The sequence below is a fragment of the Eumetopias jubatus genome, unplaced genomic scaffold (assembly GCF_037043125.1).
Source record: "Eumetopias jubatus isolate StellerSeaLion01/CBP00866 unplaced genomic scaffold, mEumJub1_p1.0 scaffold_1, whole genome shotgun sequence".
In the NCBI taxonomy this organism is placed as follows: domain Eukaryota; kingdom Metazoa; phylum Chordata; class Mammalia; order Carnivora; family Otariidae; genus Eumetopias; species Eumetopias jubatus.
In genome coordinates this window covers 163,525,326-163,547,468 of record NW_028274807.1, presented here as the reverse complement: position 1 = coordinate 163,547,468, position 22,143 = coordinate 163,525,326, and the positions used below count along the sequence as shown (strand labels likewise).

Below are 22,143 nucleotides of genomic sequence, written 5' to 3'. Positions count from 1 at the left end.
ATTTCCAGATGCCAGGGGCATGAATCTGCTCATACTGTCCTTCTAACGTGCCCCACGCCAGTGCCTTGATATGGGCTTTCACCTTCTCTGTTCAGTCCCCCTCATCATCACTATAAGCTATGCTAGCTGAATCGCTGATCTAAAACTCTCTAGCACTCAGGGCACTGAGGAGCGCATGGGAAGCAGGTGGCAGCAGTGTGACAGGTGATGCAGGGAAGGAATGGCAGGATGGGAGGGATCTCAGCCTTTAGGCATGTCAGGTTGAAGGCAAGTCAAACTCCAACATATAAGGAAGAACGTATTTTTTACAATGTGTGACAGGAGCACAAATGTGTCTATCAGCTTAAAGGTGGTAATCATACGTGGAGGGAAAAAGTCAACACTACTGAAGCTCCTCACAACCAGTAATGAAGTAAAGAGAGATGAACTAACTCTGGCTGGGGAGCTTTGGATCAGGTGTGAGGCTGGACTTGATAAGCTTTAAGATGGATTTCTTCACAGATTCTCCCTAAGTGGTATTGATTAACAGGGACCAGCATCTACTTTAGGGGGTGCTTTGGGACTAAAGGAGCATTTGGCACATAGGTAAGAGAACTCAAAAGATAAAAATTCCAAATGAGAGCCCTCAATAGGTCACACTCAGACAGCTAGATACATGAGGCCAGTGGTTCAGTGCTATCACTGAGGGGGGTGCTACTCTACACAGGCCCACCTACCTTGTTCTCTAAGTCATTTGGACAACTGGCCCCTACTCCTGGCCCCTATGTTGGCTCACCCCTCCCTATATGACAAGTGGGGAATGTATAAGCCTCTAAGAGGCTACCCATTCAAGGTTCCAGACACATGCTGCACTGTCACTTGACTCCTTGGAAATAAACCTGAAAACTTCCCACCAGTCCTCATAAAGTAAGGTTATTACACAGGATTTTTCTTCTTTCTATTAAGGCATGTTCCAACAAAACTTCAAGATCACCATAAATACAACTGTTGAAGGCAATAAATAAGTAATTTAATGATATAAAACATGTAGCTTTTTCATTAAATTATCAGTTCTTTCCTTACCCTGAGTAATTAGTTCAAGGAATCAAAAGTGTTAAATTGAATAAGTGATACCAAAAATCCTTGAACAGGATAGAAAAGAAACATCCAAAAATAAAGAATTAAGTAAAAATGTTACAAAAATGTCCTATTTACCAGACTTTCCACAGAAGCTTGACACATCACAAAAATCTGCTTTTAACCTTGGTAAAGCAATTAAAAGGTGATTTTCAGTAACTCCACTGCATGACTCAAATTATTGTTGGAAAGATAAGTATTTGAAATTAATGGCTACAGAGACTTTCAACTCCCAACTCCCTGCAAACCCACCAAAGTCTTCTTTACTGTTCTTTGATCCTCTGTGATAGAGAAACAAAGACCATCATTTTTAATTTCAAGAAAATCACATGGATGCTTTGTTTCTTCACTTAAAAGAAACGACATGATTATATTTGGGCTATTTATTAATGAGTTCCATATGAATTAAATTTAACTTATAACTCAATTATTATCTATTTCTCTTAAAAAAACACAAATCAACATATAAGTGGGTAAAAAGAGATTAATCTGGGTTCTTTTATTCATATTTATATCTCCAGGCAGAGCCACATCTGTGAGGGACCAATTCCTAAATTCATCCAAATACTTGAACAGACATTTTATTGCTGGCACTGCTATCTGAATGCCAAGCAAGCCCACATAAAAAGGCACCATTAAGGAGCAGCAACTTAGTTATCAGTGATACCATAAGTTATCAACAATTCATTCACTCAACAAATAGTACTAGACACTCTGCTAAGTGCTGGAAACATAATGGTGAGTGAAATGATTCCTGCTCTCACAAAGCTTACAGTATGGTAAGGGGAAGAGATATCAATCAATCATATAAGGAGTGTAATTAAAAAGTGAAATAAAGCTCACAAGGAAAAAGAACACAATATAAAGTAAAAGAATCTGATCTAGACAAACGGTGGGCATCGGAGAGGACGTCCCTGAGGAAGTGATGCTTGAGCTGAGACCTGCAGGACTGGAGCAAGGGGGGAGGTATGTGAGGGAAAGGGCAGGCATACGAGGATTTCAGGCCAAGAGAAGAGCACCTGAAAGGGCCTGGGGTAAAGGTAAGCCGCATCCTCATGGAAGTCGAAGGCAGGCCACTGTGTTTAGAGCACAGGGAACTAGGGGTACAAGGATAGGAAAATGGTAAGTTTTTAGAAAGGTCTTAAAATAGGAGGCAGGCAGGGGCGCCTGGGTGGCTCAGTTGGTTAAGCGACTGCCTTCGGCTCGGGTCATGATCCTGGAGTCCCGGGATTGAGTCCCACATCGGGCTCCCTGCTCAGCAGGGAGTCTGCTTCTCCCTCTGACCCTCTTCCCTCTCATGCTCTCTATCTCTCGTTCTCTCTCTAATAGATAAATAAAATCTTAAAAAAAAAAATAGGAGGCAGGCAAATGGCCTCTACTATAACTTGGGTTCTGGTGGGGCTTCAACAACATAATGCCTTTAAAGGAATTTTGTAAATTGTAAAGCACCCTTACTTTCGTAAGTACTATTTACTTCCACTACTTTGTTTTCTAAATAAACTTTCAGCCTGGATGCCAAGGGACAAGCCAAAAGCAGAAGAGCTAAAACTAGAACCCCAGTGTTCTAATCCAGTGTTTTGCCCCTATACCACACTGCCTAAAAATTTCACTGTTTATATCACTTAACTAGTCCAATGTCTTTACCAGACAACTAGTGCTTCATAATGACAACTCCAATTATGAGTATGTCAGGCAATTTTCTAAGCTCTTTATTTACATTAACTTATTTAATCATCAATTCTAGAAAAAAGGTTCTATTATTGTCCAGATGAAAACACTGAGGCTCAAAAAAGTTAAGAAAATTATTCAAAGTCACACAGCTGGTAAATCTTGACATTGTTAACCACAACACTATTTAGCTGCTGCTTAAACCATTTTACATGTGTGTTTGTACATATGCGGGGGGTGGGTGGAGAACAGAACTCACCTGTATAAAACCACATTCACCTAATTGAGGACACCAATCAGCGTACTGGTCACCTAGTGCCTAGGGTATTAGTGGGGCCTGGCAAATACTTTACGAACTAAAGATGGATATAAGGGACTAACAAAAGACTTGAATCTAGAAGTAAAGTGATTTTCTGATGCTTTCGCCCTCAGTCATGTAATACATCAGCAATTCACTTGATAGCTGTATTTTCCTTGTCTACTTTTTTATTGTTACATTGAAGATTTGTTCTCCACTACCTTTGTCATACTTCACAGACTTTAGCCTGGAGATAGAGTGGGATTATGGAAAAAGGACAATGAACTAGTTTCAACCACTTTCCAGCCACAACTGGCCTGTTCTCAGTCACTCCAGACACTTTCCCTCCTGGGCCTCGCTCTCCAGAACACTATTCCTTCCTTGGGTTCCTCAGTTCAAACATCACCACCTTTCCCGAACATCCAATCTAAATCAGTCTCCTCAGGCCTTCTTTAACACATCACTCAGTTTCATTTCATTTCTTTCATGAAACTGACCACTCTTTAATCATCTCTTTAATGTCTATTCACCCCAACTCCCAATTCTAGGAGGGCAGGGGCTTTGTCTAGGTGGTTCTCTGGATGTATCCTCCAGGGCCCCAAACTAGGCAAATATCCATTTAATCAACAAATGAGAATTACTTCAGATTTATCTCTGTTCTATCAAGCCCTCAATACCCTTAAGCTTTCCACTCCTGGTGGCTCTACACCCCATTTTCAACAGGAACACCATCTCTACATTACTTTGAGGTTCACAAAGTAACCTGGACTCCATTTTCTGATTAGAGCCCCTAAAACGATCTCTCCCCATTTTACAGTCCAGGAAATTGAGCCTCGGAAGGGATTCGCCCGCAGCCATGCCGAAAACACGGGCAGGAGCCCCGACGGGTGTCCAGGTTCCGAAAAGCCCTTCCCACGAGCCAGCGCCATGGATTCAAGGTGCTTCATCACCTTTATTACTATTGTTCTACCGCACTCATTCAGGACGCGTTCCAGGCCAAGGGAAGCCGCCCGGCCCCTCGCGGTGTCCCCGAGCGCCCCAGACTCTTAACCCAGGCCGCGCCCCCGCGCGCCCCGCCCCCGGCCCCGCCCCCACCGCCCCGGCCTCACGCCGCGCCGCGGCCTCTGCTCCCGCCCTGCCTGGGCTCCCGCTCCCCGCGGGGGCCGCCCCCTCCCGCCCGAGCCAATCAACAGAGCCTCGGGGGTCGGAGCCAGAGGTCCCAGCCCACCTATCTGGGCATCAATTGGTCGGGACAGCTGTCGCTCACGAAGTCGCGCCCCGCACCCGCCTCCCTCCTTTTTCTCCACCCTCCCTCCAGAAAAAACGGCGGTTGGGCCGCGGCGGTCTCCAACGGCGGGCGGGAAGCGGAGGGGCGAGGAGCCGGGGAACCAGGGAAGGAGGGACTGCAGGGAGGAGGAGGATAAAAGGGAGGAGGAGGGGAGTCTGGCCCAGCCGGAGCCATCTCCATCGAGAACAAAATGGCGGCGCTGGCGGAGGGCCAACTGTGAGGCGGGGCCGCGGCCATTCCCCCTCCGCCCCCACCCTCGCGCCGGCCGGGCCGGTCAGGGGGAGCCTGCTCTCTTCGCCCGGCCGCGGGCGGGGAGGGGAGGGAAGCGGCCCGGCCCACTATGCAAAGCGTCCGGCGGCGGCGGCGCCGCCGCCGCCGCCGCCGCCGCCCCGTGGCAAAGGTAAAAGGGTCGGGTTCAGCCGCCGTCGCGGCGGCTCCATGTCCGCGCGCCAGGCCCGCCCCCTCCGCCGCCGGCCCGAGCCCGCCCCGGCCCCTTTTCAATTTTACCTCAGGATTTGGCGCCAAAGCAGCCTCGAAGCAGGTCCCGTGTCTGCGGCGGGCGGCCCCCGACGCGGAGGGCAGGGCGCGGGGAGGCCGGCCTCCCGGCGTTGGCGGATGGCGGGAGCCCCGGGGCCGTGGGCTCGCGGGGCAGCAGGCGAGAGACGAGACGCCGAGGTGGGAGCGGGGGCGGCGGGGGCGGGCCCGGGGGCGCCGCCGGGGTCGCGGGGAAGGGGGGGTTTGTTATTGTTTTTGTCAGTGAAAGGTCAGAGTTCGTGACCCCGGTGCCGCCGCCGCCGCCGCCCGCGCGCTGGTAGGAGGAGGGCGAATGTTCTTCTTCCTCTTCCCAGCGCCAGCCTCGCCGCGGCCGCGGGGGGCGGGCGAGCACGCGATTGGCTGAGGCGCGCGCGCGCACCGGAACGCCGCGGCCGGCGCTGGTCCATCCGGCCCCTCGGCGGCCCGCGGGCCCGGCGGCGAGCGGGCGGGAGTTGGTGTCGGCCCTGCTGGCCGGGGAGCCTCTGCCCCGGACTCGGTTGGCACAGCCGCTAGGCGAAAATGAAATTTCAATGGCGCGGACGCCTCTGTTTTCAGGGCAGAGGGCCGATTGGTCGTCTTAAAACCCTGGGAACGCGGCGCACCGTTATTCGGGTGCAAGCCGGCGCCTCCTGGGGGACCGCGAGTTCCTCGAGGCTAGGTGGTTTCTGTGTTCTCCCTGTGATAGCCTCCATCCCGGCCTCCCGCTGAGCTGAAGCCTCTGTTGATTGAAGAAGCAGTCTCCCAGCAGAGAGGCTGTAGGTTAAGTGGGTGGTTTATTGGTGGGTATTGAATTGTTTGTGCCCTACTCTTTACGGATGGTTTTTATTTGGGTTTTAAAGGTCGCCAGCTTCTGGCAGTATTAGGTAAAGTTTTGAAATCGTCCAACACCTGTTATTTATGGTCTTTTAGTGAACACGTGACCCAAATCTTAAGTCCTCTCCACTCTCCCCGCTCTTTGGAACTAGTGAACAGTGATACATAAGTGTGTGTAAAACAACTGCAAAATTGCTTCTCTTGGTCTTAGGAATTTTGGGTTGTAGGTTTTCTTTAGATATTTCTCTCTTTTTAAGTCGTGGTTTTGACTTGCTTTGGGAGATGTGGACCACTTATTTTTCCTAGATGCCCCGAAATGTTTTGGTTAGACTCTTCCTTGATCGTCATGCTTTGTAGGAGGAAGATTCCTTGCTAATTGATTTTTTTTCTTGCATTTTTCTTGTTTGTTATGAATAAATACTGATCCCAAGATGGATGGGTTAACCTTTTTTCTTAAACATTTGTGCTTTGATCAGGCTGACCCCAACTTTGAGTATTTTGTCCGAAATCTTATATTTCTATTTGATAGGAAATGCTTTAAACACACCATTTTTTTCTTTTCCCATGTTCTCACCTCGAAAAGAAGTGGGGGAAAGAGTTAAATTTGTAATGTCTTCCCTGAAGCTGGAAGGGGTCTCAAGAAATGATATGGCCCAGTCCTCTTCTGGCAGGAAGATCTTACAGGAGAGGTGGGTGAGAACCAGAAAGTTCAAGTGATGTGCCTATGGTTACACAGTATTTTGATGGTAAATCCTTGTAAACATGGACTGTTTTTACAATTGCATTCTTTTTCAAAAATTAGTTTTTTAACGTTAAATAAAAGTTAAAAAATAAACGTTAAACGTTAAATAACGTTAAAAGCCGTTTTTAACGTTAAATAAACACTTCCAGATACAGTGTAAAAATTCATACATCAGTTTTGGGTTTTTCTTTTTTGCAAACACAATTGCACTAATTTTGAAGTAAATATTAAACAATCATTAATGTTTCTAACATGGCCTATCATTAGCACTGTGAACAAGGCACAGTTACTTCATTTTACTGAGGTGTAGGAACTGAGGCCTGGGTAAGGTAAGCAATCTGCCAAATGTTACAGATGCAATAAGGGAAGCCAGAGCTGTGATCTAGTCCTTTTGACCTTAAGGTTTATGCTGTAAAACCATGCTGTATCAGTGGCCAGATGTTCACTTAAAGGTTAGTTGTTTAATATTAAAAGTAGTGTAGAGAGGTGCCTGGGTGGCTCAGGTGGTTAAGCGGCTGCCTTCAGCTCAGGTCATGATCCCGGGGTCCTGAGATGGAGCCCTTCTTCTGTCTCCTTGCTCAGCAGGGAGTCCGCTTTCCTTCTCCCTCTGTCCTTCCCCTGCTCATTCTCTCTCAAATAAAATTTTTTTTTAAAAAAAGTAGTGTAGAAAGGGTTCATAATCTTGGGCAGCTTTTCTTTCCCGGAAAACAGATGCACATGTACAGAGACAGATTGCAAACAATATCAGCAGGTAACAGGCCTCTGCAAGCTGAAATCAGTGCTGCCATAGTGCCAGTTTTTTTTCTCCATTGTGTTTTTGCTAGAAGTCTTTAAAATATATATATGTATGTTTATTTTTATAGAGTGCACATGCGGGGTGGGGGGGTGACAGAATCTTAAGCAGGCTCCACTCAGTGTGGAGCCCATCTCGGGGCTCAGTCCCATGACCCTGAGATCATGACCTGAGCCGAAATCAAGAGTCAGATGCTTAATAGACTAAGCCACGCAGGCAGGCACGCCTTGATAGAAGTCTTTTTAGTGAGAGTGTTTTAGCAGCTTTAATCACAAAAAAAATATTCAAGTTGTGTCATACTAGCTATACTTTTTTTTTACTGTTAATGAGTATCCACATTTTTATCAAGAGTGCTTTTAACATTGTTTTATCTGCCTTTAAATATTAAAGGGTTCTTGACTAAGGGGTGCAGTAAAGAACTGCCAGGCCCCAGTGGTTGTGAAGCATTAAGCTTTGGGTGGGGCCTGGCATCAGCACTTCTGAGCATCACAGAGAATTCTGATGTACACTACCAGCCTGAGCCACTGATTAATTCCAAAAAGGCGTGGCAAAAGAATAACAAGACAAAACTTTACATTTTTTGAAATGCAGTTGTTGGTTTTTTTCAAACTGACCACTCCTGAAGATTATTCATTCACAGGGACAGGGGCTTGACAGGATTGATGATACCCAGCTGTTGTGTGTGCATCTTCTTGGCACCCACCCAGACGGTGAGCTCTGTATCGAAATGTGCCTTGTCCCTCTCTCTCTCAGCCCTTACCACAGTACCTAGTAAAGATGGGTATTTACTGAATCAGTGCTTTGCCCAGCAACAGTATATGGTGAACAATATTCATATTATCATCCCACTTTTAAGCTGAACTCAGTGAAAACAAAGTTTGGTGACTTCCTTGAGCTGGGATGTGAGCCTGGGGCTGTTCGCTCCTTGCACAGTGCTCTGTGGATGAGACCCAGGTGTTCCTTTCTCTTCCCTCTCTGTTCTCTGGGCAGGTATTTTTTTCACAACACTTAACTAGTGTGTTCTTCACTCAGTCATTAAGTAACTTGTCTGTGAGCTCCTTGAAAGCAGGAACAATATCATGCAGTTTCATTTTGTACATAGGACAGAGTAAACATGTTTTTTTGCCATCCAGGGTTATTTAAATAATAAATGTCAATGAAAACCAAATTTTGGTTAAATAATAGTTGTATATGTGCTAAAATTTTCCAGTTATTATTAAGCAAAGTTGGTTTTTTTTTTAACTTGTAAAGATACTGCTTTTTTGGTAGCAGAAATGATGGTTTTCCTTATTTTTGTGGACTGTGGGAAGGCTTAATTACCTTCTCAAGTATTTATGTATATTTTTGTATCAGCTCTTCTATAATAGCTTATGCTTTATTGCTATGTATAGTAACTTATGAAACTTACATTTATATCATTTATATAATTATGACGTTTATAAAATAAACTGTTAAACCTGATATAATTCTTTTTAGCCTTATTTTTGAAGTGTGGAATCTAAACAGATGTAATCAATAAGTACCAGATTGCCTGTTCCTTACACTCACATCATCCTGTTAAATCTTCACAATAACTTTGTGAAGTGGATGGTATTATCTTGTTTTTATAGCTGAAGAGGCTGAGGCCTTAAACGGGAGCATGACTTCTCCAAAGTCACATGGTTGGCAGGTGGTGGAACATTTATTCATAGTTATTTCTGCTTATTTCTCTTCTGTCCTTGAGAACTTTGAAAAGAAAACCGTCTTCCCACCTCCATGATTCTGTCAGAGTCAAGCTCTGTCACAGTAGAAGGCTATTTGGAGAGGTCTCAGATTCTGTGTACTTGGCCCTTGCTTTTCCCAGGAAGAGAAAAGAGACTGAGCCTGTGGTAGACTGGTGGGAATGGAACGCAGGGACACTGTGAGAGTGAGTTCCTGAGTCCCCTCCAGAATGACTTTTGCTGGGAATTTCTGACCTGAGGCTTCCTGGGCCTTGAAAAGGTATGATTTCAAAGTTGTATTTGGCTCAGGTATCTTGGAACATGTGGAAAGTTAGATTATCTTCTCAGAAAAATGTGCCTGCCCTTCCTTGGTCCCTTGTTTTAGAATGCAGCTTGCCTAATTAGGAACTCTCCATCTTGAGAAGTTGGGAGTTCTTCACTAGCCCAGTGCCACAAGAGTTAATCACCGGGGCCTCTTGGCCTTTTACTCTCGAAGTCTGAGTAGTGACACTGCTTGAGTTTCTTAAAGAAGAGATTATTTCAGTCCCACAGCCTATTCACTGCTGGCCAGGAAATGTACCTCAAAGCCAAAAGTCTCTCGGAAAAGTCTTCCCCTTCAGTGCTTTGCTTTGCATCCTGTACTTCACCTTGGGGAGAGCTAGGATGCTGCCCTGAGGCTTCTGGCCTTGGGGATGCTTGGGCACATTGTCAGGACTGGGTCTACACACAAATCCTCTTGGTTCTGCCCTCACGGTTGGCCCCTCCTCCACTGTTCTCTAGGTCTTCTCTCTGGCCTGCTCTCATGGTTTCTTAACCTTCCAAACCAGTCTGCCGGCTGCCCCCTCCCCACCCACCGCCCTCCCCTTTTCCCTCCCACTGCCTGAGTATTCTGCCAACAGCCAGTTCTAGCTCTCTTCTACCAATAAAGTTCTTCAACGGCCTCTGCATTGCTTAGGGCTGAAGTGAAAACTCAGATGCCTAAAGCGAGGGCAGTAGGGGGCAGTAGGGGTCGGGTCTGGCAAGTGTTCTAAAGGAGGTCGGTAAGCTGAGATAAACACTATTAGTATGTTAAATGGTCATAGTGACACCTAGGGAGCTCACTAGACTTAAAGGGGCAGCTCCTCATCAGCATCTGGAATGCAGCCAGAAATGGATTTTTCAAGAGAAGCCAGAAATCCAAATTTGTAAATGAAATCTCTTGGTTTTGAAATGTTAGCAGTTTACAAGTGGTTTTTTAACTATGCAGGCCAAGCATCATCTCTTAAACGTGGTTCTGGGTCTCAGAACTAGTTTGGGACCTTTGACCAATCAGATAAAATCTAAACTAAGCTAGGGACACTGAAAGTCCTTCACAGTGGGTCTTTTCAGCCCCTTTCAGATTAGAGCATCATTCAATGGCAGTATTACAGTAAAAACACTTGAACTCAGAATTTTGATTCCTTCTATTGAACATACATTTTAATCTGTCATGGAAAGGGAACTTGGCAGGCAGGAGATGGGAGCCCGTGTCTACAGGTTGTACGCAGTGTGTGTGTGCCTGTGCGCGTATGCGTTGGGGGTGGAGGCACGTTCCTCTTGTAGTTTTCATTTTTCCAGAGCATAAATTCACTGTTTCCTGCCAGGGTGGGGAAGGGCAGTCACTTATCTCTATAGAGTGGGGTCAGGGGATCTGAGGGTCTTATGAATACTTACAGCAACTCTCAACTGATTCTCTGGTTAGTCCCACTCTAGCCTTCTCAGACATCTGTGCCTCCAAATCGCCAAGCCTCCTGAGAGCAAGGGCTGGTCCTTGTGTCTCCCTGGAATCCTTCCCTGCAGTCACTTCGGTATTAGTTTTCTCTGCTAAGTCAGCTGCTACTGTCCAGGTATCCTCCAAAAATGAATTGACCATTTTGATACCCTGTGCCTTTTCTTGCCTTTTCTTTGTCCTTTAGGTTATATCTTTTTATTCCTTTACTGCCCTTTTAGTAGGTTTTGGAAAGGAGCCAAGAAATGCATGCTTCCTGGTTATCACTGTGAAACTAATTACATCCAAACTCAGTGGCTTAAAAAACACTTTTTAAAATTATCATCTTGCAGTTCTAGGGGGCTCAGATAGGAGGTTCTCTCTGGAGGTCTCTCATGGTTGCAGTTAGGAGTGGCCGGAGCTAGTCATCTGAAAGGCTTCCTAGTCTGTCTAGTGACTGATGCTGGTTGGCAGTGTGAATCCTGACATGTGACCTCTCCATGTGGCCTGGGCTTGCTCATAGCATGCTGCACACATTCGAGGAGGACACAAGAGAACAAAGTGGCATATTATATAAGTCACTTCCTCTGCTACTCCTTGAGCCATCACACAGGTCTGTCCAGGTTCAGGGAAGGAGATGCATACTCCATCACTTGATGGGAAGAGTAAGTCAAATTGTCAGGAGAATATGCAGGAGGCCATCTGTTGTGGCAGCCATCTCTGACAGAATAGACTCCATCTCACATGTATTCAATTTGTCTTCTTTAAATGGAAGACCAGAGTGGTCTTTCTAAAACAGATGTTTTGTCCCCTATTTTAAAGCATCTGAAGGATCCCCCCCCCCCAATCTCATCACCCTACATCCCCTAGAAACTATAGGATAAGTGCAGGGGTCCTGAATGACCTGGCCACAAACAGCCCTTCTTTGTCTCATCTGTTTTTGTGACTTCTTCCCTCCACTTTGATGATTTCCTGAATATGCCACATGGTATCCTACTCATTCTCAACACCTTACTCCTGCTCTCTGCCTCCAAGGGCCTCTCCAATCCCTTTACTGTATGAAGCAAGCCCTCCTCAGATGACAAGTCACACCCCCACCCCACGATTTCCTAATCGGCCTCAGGCACAATCCATTCACTGTTATCCATTCTCCCACAGCCCTTTCTCAACCTCTACCATAGAGTGTTTGTACCTGACTTCTCAGGGGGTGAGCTCTCCTGGGAAGTAAATAACGATGTCTCTAGTGCTCAGTACTGTGCCGACTCACTGTTAAAATAGCACCTGAGTATTGCAGTGTTCCAAAGTCCCTTAGCATTCTCCTAGGCTAACGTGCACAACATCCGGCCCTTCCTCTTCCTCTTCTTCCAGCAGTCAACTGAACGTTTCTAGCACCAGCAACACAACCCTGATCATATTAACATTTCTTTCCAGCTAATTAATCCTAGAAGGAAAGATCATGCATTCTCGAGGCTCCAGGTTTGTTGAAAAAATTTGATTTGTTCATAGATGTTTCAGTTACGACTTAGGTAATCATCATTTCTCTGTGTTAGGAAAGTCAGTATTTATCAGTCAATTGTGTATCAGAGTTTCAATCAGCAGAGTCAGTTTTCAGAATAACTGAAAATCATCTTTCAGCTGAGGATGATGGCGGTGATAGGGTACAGAGTACCCTGGATGTCTTGGCATGTTCCAGATTTGCCATTAATGGATTGTGGGGCTTTAGAGGAGATCCAACTCCTGAGTCTGTTGGCTCCTAGGTCAGTTGAGGCCCCCCCACCTATGGAGGTGGGCTGGGGAGGGGAGTGTGGAAAGAAGACTATGGAAGCACTCTTCCAAGTGGTAAACACGCATTCATGAAGGCTGCTGAACCTCAGAGCTCAAAACTCTTGACCAAAGCCCTGAACTAAACACCTAAATTTTGTAGACAAGAAACTTCGAATGTTTAATGCACTTTGTTAATTTAAAATTTTGAGATATGGTATTTAGCAAATGTTGTATTTATTGTGACTTTTACCCCCAAAGAGAGAACTTGTCAAGGAACACTATGTTGCATCCTTTCTTAGAAGTTTTATCCCTATAGCTTTCTTAAACAAAGATGAAAAATAGACTGTTCCCTTAAAAATTTTCACAAAGAAAGCTTAATGTCAAGGGACATATCTTGGAAAAAGGAAAGCTTTCTAAGAAATGTTACTTAAAAGGCCATTTTTGGGGTGCATGGGTGGCTCAGTCGGTTGAGTGTCTGACTCTTGATTTCAGCTGAGGTTATGGTCTCAGGGTCATAGGATGGCCCAAGTCAGGCTCCATGCTCAGCAGGGAGTCTGCTTGAGATTCTCTCTCCCTCCCTCTCTGCCCCTCCTCCTGCTCAGGTGCATGATCTCTCAAATAAATAACTCTTAAAAAATAAATAAATAAAAGGCCACATTCACATCTTTTTGTTAGGAGGGGATGTTTCTTATCCTGTATAGCAAGGGATGGACTTAGAGGATGAGACAGTGGTATCTTCATAATTGTAAAAATGGAAGATCTTTGTTGAGTAGGTAAAGGTTGAGATTTAAGAGAAATTAGTCAAATTGCTACAGTGAAAACTAATGGTCATTTTCTACCCTGCCCCATAAAATAAGATTCGGGGTCACACTGAGTGGTATTATAGCTGTATTTTAAAAAGAGCTGTCTAATTTTATGCCTATAATAACTTCCATAATTATACATGTTGGAATAATCAAGCCTCATGCTTTGGGGTATAGCCAATTACTGTAGCGATCAAGAGGTAATTTATTTTCTCATGTATGTCGCTCACAGCGGGGCAGTTCCATTACACATTCATGAATTCTAATGTGGTATTGTTAAGGGTTGTTAAGTATAGGCCACTGGATTTGAAGGGCCACAGATTTACGGGAGATGGCAATTCTTTTATTTATTTATTTATTTATTTTTAAGATTTTACTTATTTATTTGACAGAGAGAGAATGAAAGAGAGCACGAGAGGGAAGAGGGTCAGAGGGAGAAGCAGACTCCCCGCTGAGCAGGGAGCCCGATGTGGGACTAGATCCTGGGACTCCAGGATCATGACCTGAGCCGAAGGCAGTTGCTTAACCAACTGAGCCACCCAGGCGCCCGGCAATTCTTTTAAATCTTCATCTGCTTCTTGTATCTGTTACTTTAAAAGGAGTTCTTAGGAACATATAGGCTTATGCCTCTCCTTGACCACAGACAGATTTTTGGATACAGCTTGCCGGTGAACACATTAGACATAGAGCCAAATCCTTCCTTACTTTCCCGCTGAGTCTACCTTTGGAGAGAATGTGAATTGCACTTTTGAAGGTGAGATCCTTATTTTGAAGAGAACTTGAGGTCATTTAGGGCAGTTCTCACTTGAGTGGGGAAATCTTTATGTAATAAACCAGAGTAGTGGTCACTGTTGAAAATAAGCTTTGGGAGCCCCTGGCATAAAACATGTTGTTATTCTAAAGTTCTGTCATATTTGCAACTCTCAGCTCCGGGATAACTGTTATAATTTATAATTTACATACACCAATAACAGGTGTATGTTACTTTGCTTATAGGTATGATACCTTAATTGCTACCATATCCATTTCCTGATCAAAACTATTTCTGTAGCTTTACCATGAATTTTATACCTTTCCCCTCATTATATTTTTGAAGCATTCAAAAAATAAAACTGGCAACGTCCTTACATTTGAATATGTGTCTTTAGTAAGGTCTTTTGTTTTGGCTCATTATATGTCTAATGGCAACTCTGTGCTCATTTTCTTCTTACCTGACCGTCTTAAACTAGTGGCTTAAAAATGTTTTGAAAGTAAGTTTTGACCATAATCTAGAAGTAGAACTACATTTTTCCATCAACAATCAGTAATATGTGTACGCACACACAGCTGAAAACAAAATGTCCTAAAACGGCCCTCAAGGAGGACGGATGCGCCCGGCTGTGTCGCGCTCTGCTGTCTTCAGTGAGCATGTAGGGTGGGGCTGGGGGAGGGAGCTGGTGGTGATCCACTGCATTGATTTCATAACCCACTCCTAGAGTTTAAAAAAAACAAAGCTAAAATTTTTGTTCACAGTGTCTTTTGTTTCTCTCTCTGCTTTCTTAACACGGATTTTATTTTGTACAAACCTCTTTCACTCCTGTGGATGTGATGCCTTTCTATACTTGCTCTATTGTAACGGTACCGGTGAAGGACTATCAAGACGATGAGGCCTGTTGTCATTCTGTTCTGTCCCTTTCCTGTACAGCACCACCAGATTACCTGTGCGAAGAAGAAACTGAGGCCACCTAGGGAACTGCCTCCATGGCCCTGCATAGCTCTTGCATTATGCTAATCCAAACCAGAGTCTTTCCAAAAGATGTGGTCCAAAGAGTGGCCTTTGTGGGTGGGTCTTCAGCAGCCGTCCTCCCCTCAGCCCTCAGCTGACCAGTCTATCCCTATAAGTAGCTTAAGAAAGGGCAGGCAGTAAGGAAGTGTGGACCTGGAGCATCATGGGAGGCCTGCTGGGTGCTTCTAAGAAAAAGCTAGAACAGGAAGATGAGCTCCCCCTCCCTGGTGCCTGTGAACAGGGAAACCTATAGCCCCGCCATCAGTGGCAGTCACTCTTCAGTCTCTGGAGAACCAGCCCTGGAATCAAGCTGACACTGGACAACAGATAGAGAAACCCAAAGAGCTTGGTTCTTAGGGATACTGTCAGTCAAACCGCCCTGCTTTTGGACCTCCTCTTGTAAAGCTGTTTAAACCAATTTGATGTTAGTTTCCTCTTATTGAAAACAGACTCCTTAGCGTGGACACCTCTGTCCTTTCAACTGACCACTCATGTGTGGAAGCGCAAAACTCCCACGATTATAGAAGCCACAAAACATGGTTGAATCAATTAACAGAATATTCTAGCATGTTGTTGTCTCTGCCTTGTAGCAGAACTCAGGCTCCAGCTTAGTCCTACCACTCCTAGCCCAGGTGACCTCAGTCCCCATTTAGAGGTTCAGTGTTCAGCAATGACATTTATACTGTCAAACAAAAGGCTGGGCTGGATGAAGAAAAGACTCTTCAGTGGTGGTAGCAGGGCTGTCGGTGTCCTGGGCACTGGCTTGCATGGCATACACCCAATGATCCGCCCTCAGTCCACACCCACACGTGGGACCAGGCTGCATCCAACGGAGAATACGTGGTCAGCTTGTCTGTCGGCCTGACCACAACAACTCAAAGCCTACTTCTGATACATGCAAGAATTATTACCAGGAGCCAGGAACTCGACCAGTGTCCCTGGACGCTTTGTTTCTAGTGTGCTTTGTATTAGTAATCATGAACAGAACTCTTCCTAGTTACTAAGGCCAATCCAGGCTGGAAATACATTGCAGGGAAGGTGTGAAGCCACTTGAAAGTAAGTGCTTCCAGTGCAACTCCAGTTTCATAAAATTTAACTGATTCTGAGAAGTAGGCAGAGGCCAACCCTGCAAAGGGCTGTGTGTTCTTGACCCATGTGTGAAGAGCTCAAGGAGAGGTCATTCAAAACAGAGGGGGAAAAGACCTGATGAACAAAGGAGCTCAGCCTGCCCCTGCCAGACTCTCTTCAGGCCTGGCCTCTTTCTTGCCATTTCCATGGATAAGAAGGAAGGTCTTTGCATATTGTCTTCATCTTGTATTGTCACAGAGCGGGGCCCGTTACTCATGTTCACTTTGTACAGTTCATGCCCTTCCCCATGGGGTTATGGTTCCCAGTCTACTTTCTTGAATGTTTGGTTTGTGCTTTACCCCTGAACTCTTTGGGAAGTTGGAATGGTCTCCATGTGACTGGTGAAAACACCAAGGCATGGAGCTCCTGACGTGAGTGACTTTACCCAGGGCCTGTGTGCTCTCATTTCTGGGCTACCGCTTGGCACAGAACTGCTTCCTCCCTAGAAACACAGCCTTTGCTGAAGCCCAAGGAGCAGGTAGGCAAAGCAGATACCATGGGAAGCTTGGGGAGCGTGGTCGTGGCATCAAAGCTGTTATTTCTCTAGCCCCTGGGTGCATCCACCCTTAGGCCAGGTGGATGGCTTCACCTTAGTTATTCCAACCAGGCCCCGTGAACCTGTAAAATGGGCTGCACAAAGAGAAGGTCAGGGAAGGAACAGCAAGCGAAATTGACTAGTAGAAATCGGCTGAAATCGAAGAACCGTGGGAAAGACAGGTAAGAACGAGTTATAGGTAAACCAGATGGGTCCTTGCCCAGTCACATAGGAACTGTGGAGGATCTTAGTGGCCCCTGCCACTTCCTTTTATAAAACCAATCCATTAGGTTTTATCTATAACCCAGGTGGTTTTTACTAGGGTGACTACTGACTGAGAAATCAAAGCCCCATTACCTCTTCTTTTCAGCATCAGAAATAGGATGTTATATGGTACAAGAGACCTTCAGATGACTTCCAGATGCATAATTCTACCTGGAGCCCAGAAACTGACAGTGGCCAGTGGCACACAGCAGATTGGGGAAGTTCCCACTACCTGGTGCCGAAGTCTTGCTGTGCTTTTTAAAGGCTCAGAGGCTCTAGAAGGCCCGCTTAAAGTAGGTCTGATGATGAAAGTGGTTGCATTGGAATTGATCCCTCAAAAATTAATGAAAAGATCTGTCTAATCACTTAGTTTGAATCATTAATTAAATGTTTAATGCAAACATTTTAAAGGAGAAATTGCAAACTAGAAAAAAAAAATTCCCCTGAAAATATTTAATGTAAATAACTCCTTGAGATGGTACTTTTTACAAAAGGTTTGTCAGCAAATGCCGTTTTGTTTAGGGGACAGGACATCAGGAAATGATATGATTGTTTTCTATTTCAATGAGAGTAACAAGGAATCCCGCCTACCCCACCCCCATTCTTGCTCTATGTAGAAATTTGTCCAGCATGATGAGCAGCGGTCATCAGCGGGAGGTGGCTGAGCCCCAGGTGCCCAGAGAGTTTCTTCAAGCCACTACTTCTGTGCTCCCTCACTGTGTCCAGAGCCAAGACCACCTATTCACTTTCTGATTATCTCTTTTCTGTCTTCATATCTTTCAAGGCTTTGGTAATACAGCCGAAGGGTAACCATGTTGAAAACAAGCACATGTTCTCTCACACATAACACTGTCAGCTCATGTTGGGTACACACAGGAAGGCACACAATAAATTACAGCAGACCCTATCTCTTCAGAGGGTCTGTGGTGACCTCCAGGGTGGGGGCTGGGCCTGCCGGCAGCCGAGCATCCAGCACTGGGGTAGTGTGAGGACCACCCCGGGAAGGAAGGGGTCCTTCCTTCATTAAGTCATGTCCGTATACAGGTCTCATGATCAAGTGGAGGAGAAAATCCTTGCCTTCTTCAGTGCAGTGCAGCCTCTGCAGTAAGGAGGACCCTCCCTTCTGAGTGCCACTCACCTGCCCCCTTGGCAAGGTCCATCCGTGTTTGCACAAATCAATTGTACGTACACCCTTGTTGAGAACTGGTGGCAAATTAGTCCACAGGACTCCATCTGCTCCTTACTTAAGTAAATCACTTGGAAAACATAAAACTGGAGGTTGTAGCTCAGTAAAACAATAAAGTGCTTTCGATGAGGGTAGCTGTTATTTACCAGTTGTTTCTTGTTTCGCCTGAGGCACTGACATCAATGCTATGGAAGGTGATAATGTTTACCACTAGTAAAAACTGTAAAAGCTTGTTTCCACTAAGAAGCCTGCATTTCTAAAATGTACTTTTTTCCTATTGTTTCCATGTCTTCACGTTACTAAATGCGACCTCACTACCGGGTAAGGAAATCGTTTATGCTGGGGTGGGGCGGGGTCGGGCAGGTGGAAGACACAAGAATAGAAAAGGAGTGGTTCATAAATATTCCTTAGGGGTTCCACTTGTGACGGTGAGAGAGGGGGTTATGGCAAAAAAAGATGAGGCCCCGTGCTGAATCCAGATATGAGTCCCGAGGAGTAGAGACACAGATTGGCTTCTGGAAGGGTCCACATTCTACCTAAGACTTTATTCTGAGTCCACATGCTTGATAACTGCTATAACACACTTGCATCTTCCATGGCCTCGATCCACCTGTAAAACAGAGGAGAGGGCACACTTAGGTGTCACAGCTCTGAGACTCTGGTCAGAGAACCTAGAAGTGACCAGGTGGACTAGGTGACTATTAGCCTGACATTGGGGACCACGTCATATTCATATGTGTTTCCCTAGCATTTAGCAAAAGGTCTGTTGAATCAAAGCATGCCTGTATGAACTAATCATGATAATCTTTAAAAAATCTTATAACCAGGAACAGGTTCTGTTCCGCTGTTCTGCTGTGGCCCAAAGGGGTTAGATGGCACAGGAGGCTGGAACAGAGAGAAGCCAGAGCCCTGGGTAGCAACTTGTAGAGGGAGAGGCAAGGAGATACAGGCCTAGTTATTTGGGTACCTTTGAGCTGAATTGGTATCCTCTGCTTTGAAGCTATAAAATAGGGTTTTCTTGTGGTAGAGGTGAAAAATAGGTCCTACTTCACTGCTGCCCTCTTCCTTCTCTGGGGCAATGGTGAAACCAAGCAGAGGCATACTCTCCATGGCCACTGTGTCCTGCAGAGGGCAAAAGGGAAAACGATATTACACACGGCACTACATACAGTCAACTGCTCAGCATTTGCTGTTACCTCTGATTTCAGATGCGCGATGAGCCCTTCTGTGTGAGGCATGGGTTGGCAACAGTGGAATAACCACACACATACTCTTCACCCCCTCTTCCCGCCAGGACCAGTCATGAGGAGAGAAAGAAACTTAACATTCTGTCACAGCCTATTAGAGTCCAGGCATTTTCATCTTTATATTATCTTGTTGAATCTTCACAACATCACAGAAAGTGTCACTTCTGTTCTAAGAAGACACTGAAGCTCAGAGAAGGTAAATAACTCCCTAAGATCACACAGGTTAGTCAGAGGCAGAGCCAGAATTTGGACTCATGACCACCTTCTAACACTGCATTCTTTCTGCTGACAGAGACTCTGTTTTCCAGAATTATTCCAGATAATATCCCCAATACTCATTCCCCCACAGCCTATCCATGATGTTTCAGTATGGAGCACACAGGGTGTCTGTACTATAAAGTTGCTAATACTGTGATGAGACCTACACAGAGATCATAAGTGGATCTTAAAATCACAGTACTCAGTGGAAAAAGAGATTTTTGTATATAAAGATATATTTACACATACATATTTATGTGAAAATACATGCTCATAAAATACAACTTTATGAAACCACACATAGACAAAGACAAAATTAGTTAAGCAATTAGTTAAGATATAATTAGCTAAGAAGGCTGTGGGAGGAGAAAGAGGATGAGTTGAGGTTGTGTATAAAACGAAATCAACTTTCAGAGACTGCTGGATCAGGAAAAGCATCTAAACTCAATATCGATTCATGATTAAAAAAAAAAAACCCTCGGCAAACTAGAAGGGAACTTCCTTAATCTGAGGGCATCTATAAAATACCTACAGCTAACATCCTACTTAATAGTAAAATACTGAATGCTTTTTCTGTAAGATTGGGAACAAGGCAAGAGGGTGCTCGCCCCTACCAATTAAACTCAAAATTGCACTGGTGGTCCTAGTCATTGCATTAAGGCAAGAAGAAAAACAAAGTTCAGAAAAAGAAGAAGTTAAACTATCGGTGCTTGCAAAGGACTTGTTTGATTGTAAAACAACTACTAGAACCAATAATCAACTTAGCAAGGTCACGGGATAATCAATTTTTTTTATATCTGTTTACAGCAAACAACTAGAAAATAAACTCCATTCAAAATAGCATGCAGGGGCGCCTGGGTGGCTCAGTCATTAAGCGTCTGCCTTCAGCTCAGGTCATGATCCCCGGGTCCTGGGATCGAGCCCCACCCACATCAGGCTCCCTGCTCGGCGGGAAGCCTGCTTCTTCTCCCACTCCCCCTGCTTGTGTTCCCTCTCTTGCTGTCTCTCTCTGTCAAAAAATAAATAAAATCCTAAAAAAAAATAGCATGCAAAAAATAAAATAGGAATAAGGTTAACAGAAATGCAAGAACAGAAGTATGAGACCTCTATACTAAAACTACAAAACATTAAAAGAAAAACTAAAGAACTAAATAAATGAAGATTTATGCCATATTCATAGAGTTGAAGATTCAATATTGTTAAGATGCCAACTCTCCCCAAATTGATTCAACAATCTCTGTCATCATCTCAGGCTTTTGGGTAGAAATTGACAAGTTTACATGGAAACACAAAAGACCTAGAATACCCCAAACAATCTTTAAAAACAACAATGTTGAAGGGGCACCTGGGATATTCAATCTGGCACCGGACTGGTGACTCTGGCTCAGGTCATGATCTCATAGGTCATGGGACTGAGCCCTGTGTCAGTGGGAAGTCGGCTTGAGATTCTCTCCCTCTGTTCCTCCCCCCACTCCTGTATGCACGTGCACACTCTCAAACAAACAAACAAATAAAAGAACAATGTTGGAGGCTTATACAGTCTGACTTCAAGACTTACTATAGAGTTCTAGTGATTAAGACAGTAAAGTATTGGCATAAAAATTGGTAAATATATCAGTGAAATGGAATAGAAAACGCAGAGATAGCCCCAAATGTAGTCATTTGATTTTTTAATTTTTATTTTTAAAAAGATTTTATTTATTTTTTGACAGCGAGATAGCGAGAGGGAACACAAGCAGGGGGAGTGGGAGAGAGAGAAGCAGGTTTCCTGCTGTGCAGGGAGCCCAATGCGGGGCTCCATCCCAGGACCCTGGGATCATGACCTGAGCCGAAAACAGACACTTAACGACTGAGCCACCCAGGTGCCCCTAGTCATTTGATATTTAACAAAGGCGCCAAAATAATCCTATTAGGGAAAGGAAAGTTTGTTTTTTTTTTTAACAAGTGGTGGTGGAATAACTGGATATCCATATGGAAAAAAATGAACCCCAACCCCTGTCTCATACCATACTCAAAATTAATTTCAGATAGACCTGAATGTAAAAACTAAAGCATTCAAGTTTTCAGAAGCAAATACAGGGGGAACAACTTTGTGACTTGGAGTAGACTAAAAGTTTCTTGTGATATGAAAAGCAACAGCCATAAAGGAAAACACTAATAAATTAGGTTTCATTTAAGTTAAAAACTTCTGTTCACCAAAAGAACAGAACAAATTCATTAAGAAAATGCACAGGCAAACCACAGACAGGGAGAGAATATTCACAAAACATTTATCTGACAAAAGACTGGTGCCCAAGCTATGTAAAGAATTCCTGTAACCCAGTAATAAGACAACTTAAAAAAATATGCAAGAGATCTGAACAGACACTTCTCAAAGGGAAATACAGAAATAGCCAATAAGCACATCAAAAACATCATTAGTTACTAGGGAAATCTAAATTAAAACCACACTGAGCTACTAGTAAATTAATGACTGACAATACCAAATGTTAACTAAGATGTGGAGCAACTAGAA

At 44.6% G+C, this 22,143-nt stretch overlaps 2 protein-coding genes and 1 pseudogene across 9 annotated transcripts in view; 1 reads left to right on the top strand and 2 right to left on the bottom strand.

Moving 5' to 3' along the window:
* The window catches only part of NR2C2 (nuclear receptor subfamily 2 group C member 2), a 93,764-nt gene extending 88,735 nt beyond the window's left edge, over positions 1 to 5,029 (bottom strand). For 7 of the 8 annotated variants that reach the window (XR_003608899.2, XR_003608896.2, XR_003608894.2 and 4 more), the window contains exon 1: positions 4,878 to 4,958. The gene's annotated coding sequence lies outside the window, so the exon portion shown is untranslated. Of the gene's footprint in view, positions 1 to 4,877 lie in introns of all 8 variants that reach the window. The other variant, XR_003608900.2, reaches the window with a different exon arrangement.
* LOC148165093 (uncharacterized) lies at positions 3,939 to 5,417 on the top strand (annotated as a pseudogene).
* Positions 5,418 to 17,387: 11,970 nt separating this feature from the next.
* Positions 17,388 to 22,143, bottom strand: part of FGD5 (FYVE, RhoGEF and PH domain containing 5) — a 118,680-nt gene continuing 113,924 nt past the window's right edge. Inside the window, exons 20-21 of the mRNA XM_028101778.2 lie at positions 19,091 to 19,245; positions 17,388 to 18,733 (exon numbers count right to left, since the gene is read on the bottom strand). Coding sequence (XP_027957579.2) covers positions 18,697 to 18,733; positions 19,091 to 19,245 — 192 coding nt within the window. The 3' untranslated portion in view covers positions 17,388 to 18,696. The remainder of the gene's footprint in view (positions 18,734 to 19,090; positions 19,246 to 22,143) is intronic.